This window comes from Meleagris gallopavo, chromosome 29 (assembly GCF_000146605.3).
Source record: "Meleagris gallopavo isolate NT-WF06-2002-E0010 breed Aviagen turkey brand Nicholas breeding stock chromosome 29, Turkey_5.1, whole genome shotgun sequence".
In the NCBI taxonomy this organism is placed as follows: domain Eukaryota; kingdom Metazoa; phylum Chordata; class Aves; order Galliformes; family Phasianidae; genus Meleagris; species Meleagris gallopavo.
In genome coordinates this window covers 4,072,796-4,082,068 of record NC_015039.2, presented here as the reverse complement: position 1 = coordinate 4,082,068, position 9,273 = coordinate 4,072,796, and the positions used below count along the sequence as shown (strand labels likewise).

The 9,273-nt window shown below is 62.9% G+C and overlaps 1 protein-coding gene across 1 annotated transcript; it reads left to right on the top strand.

Annotated features, from left to right (window-relative positions):
* Positions 1-1,113: 1,113 nt before the first annotated feature.
* On the top strand, positions 1,114-8,244 carry JUP (junction plakoglobin). The gene is made up of 14 exons (XM_010724689.3): positions 1,114-1,367; positions 2,203-2,456; positions 2,705-2,943; positions 3,388-3,589; positions 3,927-4,071; positions 4,516-4,619; positions 5,394-5,732; positions 5,997-6,152; positions 6,260-6,379; positions 6,496-6,646; positions 6,737-6,858; positions 7,030-7,069; positions 7,180-7,343; positions 7,416-8,244. Exons 1-13 carry the CDS (start codon positions 1,142-1,144, stop codon positions 7,323-7,325), a joined length of 2,244 nt encoding a protein of 747 aa, XP_010722991.1. The 5' UTR covers positions 1,114-1,141; the 3' UTR covers positions 7,326-7,343; positions 7,416-8,244.
* The last annotated feature ends 1,029 nt before the right edge of the window (positions 8,245-9,273 follow it).

The following is a 9,273-nucleotide window of genomic DNA, read 5'->3' as shown; positions in this document are numbered from 1 at the left end:
GGGTGCTGCGTGCTCAGGTGGTGGTTACGCCTCCGCTGGGCAGCGCTGCTCCTCGAGTCTGAAACTCTGACTCATCTCCTCCGTGCGGCCTCGTGCGTGGCGACGGGCCGGGGGCTGCGTGGGGTCGGTGACTCAGCCTCCTGCCCCCTGTGCTTGTGGAGTTGGGGACCACCCCCCCCCTTCCGCTCCCCCCAAATCCCCATCATGCAGACGGCAGAAACCCAGCCCTGATCTAAAGCAAGCCCAGGCTGCATTGGTGGGGGCTTGGGGCTACTCTGTTCCCGCAGTGCGTTTGGGGAAGTCGAAGTACCCCGACCCCCAGTGCGGGCGGCAGGGCTGGGAGCAGGGCTCGTCCCAGGGCTCGTCTCTCGGCACCTCCCTGCCGGCCGACAGCTGCTGCAGGCTGCCGAGGAGCAGCGTCAGCCCCGCGGTGACTCACAGCATCGCCATGCGGGCGGCTGCGGGCGCTGCTCCTGTCTACGTGGGACCTCCCGTGGGGCCCGGCTCGCCCTCTGCTCCGGAGCCTCTCGTGTCGGGGTTGGGTGCGGGGTTCCCGTGCCCGGAGCGTTCCCAGCGCTGCCCCCCAGCGCTGCGAGCCTCTGTGCTGGGGCCGTGCCAGCACCACGCGATAACTGCACCCGGTGCTGCTGGGGCTGCCCTCCCCCCCTCAGGACTCCGTGCCGGGTTCCCGCTGCTCCCTGAGCTGCTCATGGGAGGGGGGATCGGTGGGGGTCACGCTGGTGTCCCCCAGCCCGATGCTGCCAGGATCCAGCCCTGAGTATGCCGTGGGCAGCCATGTGTTGTGCCGGGTCTGCCTGATTATTTTTAGGGGCTTTAGGAGGATCCGCCCAAAGGGTTTACTTTATTCTTGAGCCTTGTGCTCAGCTCCGTTGCAGAAAGCAGCCTGTAGCACTGCGGCCCATTTGCTGCTGGGACGCGGTTTTGCGTGGCAGGCGCTGGCTGGGCTCCGCTGCAGCCGTGGTTCGTGTCTGAACAGGAGCAGCAAAGTGCTGAGCTGTGGGTTCGTCATGGCTGTGGGTTCGTCATGGTGGGGCAGCCTTTCATCTCGCTTGGGGGAGGAGGGCAGATAGCGATCTGCGGGGCCGGGCTCTGACGCTCCCCTCTGCCCCGCAGTGCAGTCATGGAGGTGATGAACATGATGGAGCAGCCCATCAAGGTGACGGAGTGGCAGCAGACCTACACCTACGACTCGGGCATCCACTCAGGTGTCAACACCCAGGTGCCCTCCGTCAGCAGCAAGTGCATGGGGGACGACGACGAGGTGTACGGGAAGCAGTACACCATCAAGAAGACCACCACCACCAGCTACTGCCAGGGCGGGGGCCAGGGCCAGGGCCAAGCGCAAGGTAGGGGCGGGGGGGCTCTGCTGCTGCCTTCCCCGGGGCTGTTGCTGGGTTCCCGCTGGGCGCTGCTCCGCACAGCCTTCCTGTGAGCTGCTGCTGCTGCCTGAAATCCCCTCCTGCTGCCCTCCTTCCCTGTACCGAGGGCACGCAGCCAGCCCCGCGCCGTGCTGAGCTGAGCACATGTTGCAGCCACTTGGCTGGCTCTGGGGAGAGCAGCAGGTCCCAGCCCACGGGTCGGCGTCTGCTCCAGTGTTCCTGCTTGGGAAGCTGCCTTGGCACGGCTGTGAGCTGCCAGTGTGTGCCACGAACCTGACAGCCGGGGTGCAGCCACGTGGCACAGCCTGCGGTGCTGGAGGAGACGCTTCCCCTCACCCTGTCCCCAAAAAGAGGGCAGAGCTGTGCTGGTTCCCCCCCGGAGATGGGTCCTTGAGGACAGAGCTGCAGTTCTCTGGGAGCAGGGCGCCTGTCCTGTGCTGGAGGGAAATGGGTCTGTGAAGGGTATGTTCCTGCTGTGCCCATTCCTGCAGCCTCGGCCCTGGAGGGCTCTGTGTCCTTTTCCTAATCCCCAGTGCCAGCTGGTCCCAAGTTGAAAATACCCTTAATTTTTTAATTAACAGGCCTTGTGTGACAATTGGTTAATCATACTGCCTAATTAAGTGTTGCCTTATCTCTGTACTGCCGTATCTGTTTACACTGGAAGCAGTGGCTCCTCGCAGGACGTGCCAGGACTGCTGACGGGGCGGGTGGCATCATGCTGGCCTCACTGCAATCGGGAAGCAGCACTGGGAGCATTCCTGCAGGAGAGCCTGGCCTCACACTTCTCTCCATCTCCCCACAGCCGACATGGAGGCTCAGCTGGCCATGACCCGGGCTCAGCGTGTCCGTGCTGCCATGTACCCCGAGACGGTGGAGGACCGCTCACTGCTCATCACCACGCAGGTGGAAGGGCAGCAGACCAACGTGCAGCGCCTGGCAGAGCCCTCTCAGATGCTGAAGTCAGCCATCGTGCACCTGATCAACTACCAGGATGATGCTGAGCTGGCCACCCGCGCCATCCCAGAGCTCACCAAGCTGCTCAACGACGAGGACCCGGTAAGCAAGCATGCTTTGCTTGGGCTTTGAGTTTCAGGACTCCTGGGGCATCCTTCCCACCACCTCCTTCCCACCACCTCCTTCCCACCTCTGTGCTGTGGGTCTGTCCTTATGCTGCAGTGTAGCTCCTGGAGCAAGGTGAACGAGTTGTTAAAACCAGCAGCCTTGGCACAGGGCAACACGTTGGAGCAGGAATCCCGGTGTGCCCCAGGACCCCCAGCCACCCCTGACTCCTCTCCCCACTGCAGGTGGTTGTCAGCAAAGCAGCCATGATTGTGAACCAGCTCTCCAAGAAGGAAGCGTCCCGCCGTGCCCTGATGCAGTCGTCTCAGATCGTGGCGGCTGTGGTGCGCACCATGCAGAGCACCAGCGACCTGGACACAGCGCGCTGCACCACCAGCATCCTGCACAACCTCTCCCACCACCGCGAGGGACTGCTCTCCATCTTCAAGTCTGGCGGCATCCCGGCCCTTGTCAGGATGCTCAGGTACAGGGGGCTGGACAGGAGGGGCTTAAACTGAAAAAGGACGAGTTCAGATTAGGTAAAAGGAAGAAATTCCTTACTATGAGAGCAATTAGGTCCTGGGATGCTGCCCGGAGCAGCTGTGGGTGCTCTACCCGCAGGCCAGGCAGGGTGGGGCTTTGGGCAAATGTAGATCCTGTACTTGGGGAGGAATAACGACACGTATCAGTGCAGGCTGGGGGCTGAGCTGCTGGAGAGGAGCTCTGCAGAAAGGACCTGGGGGTCCTGGTGGCCAGAAGGGTGACTGTGAGCCAGCAGTGTGTCCCAACGGACCCCAAGGAGATGCTCCTCTCCTCCAGTGCCCACGGGGCGGAGCAGCGATGAGCACCCCCAGGAGCTTGGGGCCATGCTGGGGGGCAGAGCCGGGGGTGCCCACACTGTGCTGACGTGGCTCCGTGCCGCCCGCAGCTCGCCGGTCGAGTCAGTCCTCTTCTACGCCATCACCACGTTGCACAACCTGCTGCTCTACCAGGAGGGTGCCAAGATGGCTGTGCGCCTGGCTGACGGGCTGCAGAAGATGGTGCCGCTGCTGAACAAGAACAACCCCAAGTTTCTGGCCATCACCACCGACTGCCTGCAGCTGCTCGCCTACGGGAACCAGGAGAGCAAGGTGGCCCATGGCTTGGGGGTCCTGGTGGGGTGGGGAGGGGAGGTGACAGCTGCCACCACCTCAGCATCGCGCCTGACCCCTCGCAGTGCTGTGTCCCTACCTGCACAAACAATCCCAGTTTGGCCAGTTGGTCGGCACGGCTGGTTCTGCCTCTGCTGCTCAGAGCCATGCTTCTGTCTTTGTGCTTGGGCTGCTGCTCTCCTCCCGTACATGAGCCTCACAGCCCTGCGGGGCCGCAAGGTCTGCTCCCTGGGTGGGTGATGCCGCACATCCCGAGGGTCTGCAATGCACAGTGCTGCCCACACCCTGGCTCTGACCCTGCCCGCTTGCCTTGCAGCTGATCATTTTGGCCAACGGAGGCCCCCAAGCCCTGGTGCAGATCATGCGCAGCTACAACTACGAGAAGCTGCTGTGGACCACCAGCCGGGTGCTCAAGGTGCTGTCAGTGTGTCCCAGCAACAAACCCGCCATCGTCGAGGCCGGTAAGAGCTCTGGGGCCGCCTCCTGAGGTCGGTGGGCTTTTGGGGTGATGCCACTCGCCCTCCCGCAGCACCGACTGCTCCTGGCTGCTTGCTCCACACCACTCTGTGCACCGGGTGCTGAATGTGGCCCTTGGGGCCCTAAGAAAAGGTCGTGCTGCTGCAGCCCTCCCATGGGTCCCACCACCCGTGTCTGGGTTTGTGGCTGCTGGCACTTTCTGGGGCTGTGTGTGGGCAGGAGCCAGCCTGGCTGGCGGGCAGGAGCTGCTCTGCTCCACATTTAGCAGTCAGCCTCTGCTGAGCCGCGCGGCGACGTGGTGCGTTGGAGGCGGCAGCCGGGTGGCACCCAGCCTGTGCTCACTGTGCACGGTGCTGCGGCTCCGTTTCCTCTCTGCCGGGAGCTGTGCGTGTCAGTATTTATAGACACGGTGTCTGTGTCCCTGGCAGGTGGCATGCAGGCTCTGGGCAAGCACCTGACCAGCTCCAGCCCCCGGCTGGTGCAGAACTGTCTCTGGACCCTGCGAAACCTCTCTGATGTGGCCACCAAACAGGTGGGTCTGGGGGCTGCCGTGCTGTGTTCAGCTCGGCTTTTTGGGGAGCTCCCCCCAGCTGTGGAGCCCCGTGCCCATGCCAGGCTGATCCCAAAGTGCTGCCCTTACGTTGCTCTGCATCTGATCTGCTGTGGCAGCATCCCCAGACACCCTGATCGTGCAGCTGCCCACCAGCTCCCAGCCCCATGAGGATGCAGAGCCCGAGGGGTGCCCACGGCTCAGCTCTGAGCTCTTCCAGCCCTTCGTCACCTCCTGATGCGTTCCCCATGTGCTCGGGTTGCAGATTAGCGCCTGATGCAGTGTGGAAACTATTTGTGCTGGCGGTGGAAGCGTGCAGCCGGGTCCCCTGGCTCTGGCTGCAGCACTTTAACCCCTTCCTGGTGCTGCCTGCGCAGCTGGGGCCAGAACTGTAGTCACTACGGGATTCTTCTGGTAATGTTCGCTCGTTGCATCACTCCCAGCAGCCGGGGCTGTATTGTTCCTGTGTTTCCAGCAGGAAAAGCCTGCTGGGGATGTTAAGCAGAGCGAAGCTGTACACATTGAGCACTGCCACTTGTGCTGCCAGAGTGATGCTGAGGAGCACTGGGGTGCAGCCAGGGGTGCACGAGCCTTGGTGGCTATGGAGATGAGAGGGGGAGAGGGGTGGGGGTCTGGGGGAGGCAGCCCCTCTGCACACATTGAGAGCTGCAGCCCCCGGGAAGGGTTTGGGTGGAGCCCACCCAGGAGCCAGGCTGGGGGGAGGAGCTGCTCTGACCCCTGTCTGTGCTACTGCAGGAGGGCCTGGATGGAGTCCTCAAGATCCTGGTGAACCAGTTGAGCTCTGATGATGTCAATGTGCTGACCTGCGCCACCGGCACGCTCTCCAACCTGACCTGCAACAACAGCAAGAACAAGACCCTGGTGACACAGTCAAACGGGGTGGAGGCGCTGATCCACACCATCCTGCGGGCGGGCGACAAGGAGGACATCACCGAGCCGGCCGTGTGCGCGCTGCGGCACCTGACCAGCCGGCACCCCGAGGCAGAGATGGCGCAGAACTCCGTGCGGCTCAACTACGGCATCCCCGCCATCGTCAAGCTGCTCAACCAGCCCAACCAGTGGCCGCTGGTCAAGGTGCGGGGCGGGGGGGCCGTGAGGGGCTGCAGCTGGAGCCGCGCGCGTCGGCTGCTGCGTTTCCGTCGAGTTAATGGCTGCTAATGGGAGGAAATTGCTCGTGCTCTGCTGCTGCGGTGAAACCATCCTCGCCCCCCGCCATGGGGGTGTAGGATCCGGTGTGGGAGGATGCAGGAAGCCGGAGGCAGCCTGTGCTGCGGGGGGGCTGCGGGGTGCCCTGTGCCTCTGGTCCCTGTCTGATGAATCTCCGTGTCCTCGCTGCAGGCCACCATCGGGCTGATCCGCAACCTGGCCCTGTGCCCGGCCAACCATGGCCCGCTGCAGGAGGCGGCCGTCATCCCACGCCTGGTGCAGCTGCTGGTGAAGGCTCACCAGGATGCGCAGCGTCACGTGGCAGCCGGCACGCAGCAGCCCTACACGGTGAGTCCCGGCACCAGGTGTCCCCAGGCTGGCAGGGTCTGTCCCCATGCTCAGAGCACGGTGGGACCACGGCGTGGGGACCCAATTGAGCGCACGTCCCCTCGCAGGATGGCGTCAAGATGGAGGAGATTGTGGAGGGCTGCACGGGAGCGCTGCACATCCTGGCCCGGGACCTCATGAACCGCATGGAGATCTTCCGGCTCAACACCATTCCCCTCTTTGTGCAGGTAGGGGCTGGGACTCGGGGCTGTGCCGTGCTGCCTCCCAGCTACTGGGAGCACACGTGTCCATGTAGGGCTGCACTGGGGACACAGCCCCACGCCACCCTGCTCTCTCCTGGCAGCTCCTCTACTCACCGGTGGAGAACATCCAGCGCGTGGCGGCCGGCGTGCTGTGTGAGCTGGCCCAGGACAAGGAGGCTGCCGATGCCATTGATGCCGAAGGGGCCTCAGCTCCGCTCATGGAGCTGCTGCATTCCAGGAATGAGGGAACAGGTGAGCGCAGCCCCAGCCCCGTGCTGGGCTCTGCTCGCCGGGTGGATCCCTGAGCCCTGCCGCAGCGGCTCAGCTCCTGTCCCCCCACAGCCACCTATGCAGCTGCCGTGCTCTTCCGCATCTCCGAGGACAAGAACCCCGACTACAGGAAGCGTGTGTCTGTGGAGCTCACCAACTCGCTCTTCAAGCACGACCCCGCGGCGTGGGAGGCGGTGAGCACGTGGGGATGGGGAGGGGGCAGCCACGTTGTGCCCCCACAGCAGTGCCTGCATGGCAGCGGGGGGTGGGCGGAGGGGAGGTGGTGGCTCTGGCTCATGGGATGGAGATGCTGAGTGCCACGTGCTTGTTCCCCACATCTCAAAGCGTGCCACCTTCTTCCCCAGGCTCAGAGCATGATCCCCATCAATGAGCCCTACTCGGACGGTGAGTGCAGCCCTGCAGGTCCGTGTGGCCGCTCGGTTCCTCTCAGCACCATGGGAGCCAGGAGGGCGGCTGTCACCCATGGGCGCTGAGTGTCCCCTGTCCCCCAGCAGAGCTGGACCCTGGCTACCGCCCCATGTACTCGGGTGACATCCCCCTGGACCCCATTGACATGCACATGGACATGGATGGAGATTACCCCATGGATGCCTACAGTGACGGCGTCCGCGCGCCCTTCGCCGACCATATGCTCGCCTGACCGCCCGCACAACAACAGGTAGGGGGGCGGGGGGTTGGGGGGCTGCATCCCACTTCCAAAGTCGACGGTGACACCCACTCCTCTGTGCAGGCGTTTCCTCCGTGCCGAGGGCGGCCTCAGAGCTGAGCAATCGTGAGAAGGACTCGGGAGACAGAAGTGCCTGAAGACAAACGTCCCCATTCCCACGAGAGGTTTCATCTTTCCGTTTTATTTTCTCTTCGCTGTGGGTCTGTGCAGGTCCTTCCTCCTGGGACTGCTTCGAGCACCTACTGCCGCATCCAGCATCCAAATACTGTTTCTGAAGCTTTAAAACACACAAATCCCGCATCTTTATCAACCTTTCATTGGCAGAATAGTCTTTTCTATGAATATATATATTTCCTTTTTATTTTTAATATGGTGCCAACGGCTTTTGCCGTCTTTAAGTTTGTGCTTTCTAACGTCCCCACGATTTGTTCTGTGCGTTAGCGTTCTAGGGAAGGGATCTGATGGGAGAAACCCTTTGTTTTCTGCAAACTCTGCTCTCAGAGGGGCAGCCCGGGGTTTGCTGAGAACAAACAGAGCCGCACCCGGAGCCCTGGGGCTGCCCGTGGTTCGGATCTCTGATCCGCTGCTGGGAGCTGACTTGTCCCCGCAGTGCCCATAGAGCAGTGACTCCAGCATTAGGAACCGTGTCCTTGTACCGATCTCTGTTGCACATTTTAACCCTTTCCCCTTCTTTTGGTGAGTGGTGTGTTTCCGTCCCCTTTCCTTATCTGATGACTTTTCTGAAGAGGCTCTGGATCTGATGGTCTAACACTCCGCCTGGCAGTGGACGGACTGTTACTGCAGTGTGGGTCCGGAAGGGAAGATTTTATTATTTCTATAAGTTGTTTTTGTATAGACCAAAGCAAAGAATAAAATAACCCCCCCAGCCCCGGGTCGTCGTGAGCCTCTTCTTTGTCAGCCCCGGGGGGATTTTGGGTCCCATTGGGTGGGATGGGCATCATCAGGTACGGCGGTGGGTCGTTTGCATGCCCACCCCGTCCTGGCTGCACGTCTGCTCTGCCAAGAGGCAGCAGCTCCTGGTAATTAAGATGTTTGTTCATTAAGCAGCATCACCGGCGTCTCAGCTCTGCTGTGGTGCAGAGCTCATTTTAATGAGCTCTGGGGGATAAACGCGCACTGCGGAGCCGGGATGGAGCGGAGCCGGGATGGAGCTGCGTGCGGTGAGGTTAAAAGCGGTGATTGATTCCCATCCAAACTGCCGCAGCCGGGCGGTGTGAGCGGCACAGATGGAGGGAGGAGACCTCACCGACAGCTGCTCCCTGAGAGCGGTGTGGAAGCGGCTCCGGGCGCCAGGCTGGCAGGGTGCTGAGAGGTGGAAACTTCCCAAAGTTACCCGCGAACTTCACGGTGCCCATCTGCTCGCGTGTCCCCGCGTCCCCCCGGCTCGGCACGGGGAGCTCAGCCGGGCGCTGTCACAGGGATGGGGTGGCTCTGCCGCCGCAGCGCTGGGAGACAGGAGATGCGATGCCCCACTCCGTCCTCGCGCTTTGTGACAGCTCTGCCGTGCGGGGGCTGAGGGACGGGACGGGGAGGTTCATGCATCTGTCTGCTGCGTCCCCCGGCGCCTGGGGCGGCTCGGGGCTGTGTCCCTGCCCTGAACTTTACGCCTGCAGAGCCCGAGCTGGGGCGGAAGGCAGAAAGGAGCGTGGAAGCGGGGCTGGCTCCAGGCCTGCCTCACCGAGCTCGGCCCCGCGGCCCGGCCAAGCCTCGTGCAGCAGGGATGCGGCCCCGCTTCCTGCTCTGTCCCGTGCCAGGATCGGAGCCGAGCAAAACAACAGCTGTCTTCCGGGAGCCGTGGGAGCCGGGCAGCAAGAAGCGCACATCCGGAGGGCTGCGGGGCCCTCCGACAGAGCTGCTGCCGTGATGGGCAATGGGGCGAAACCCTCGGCCCGGAGCGTCC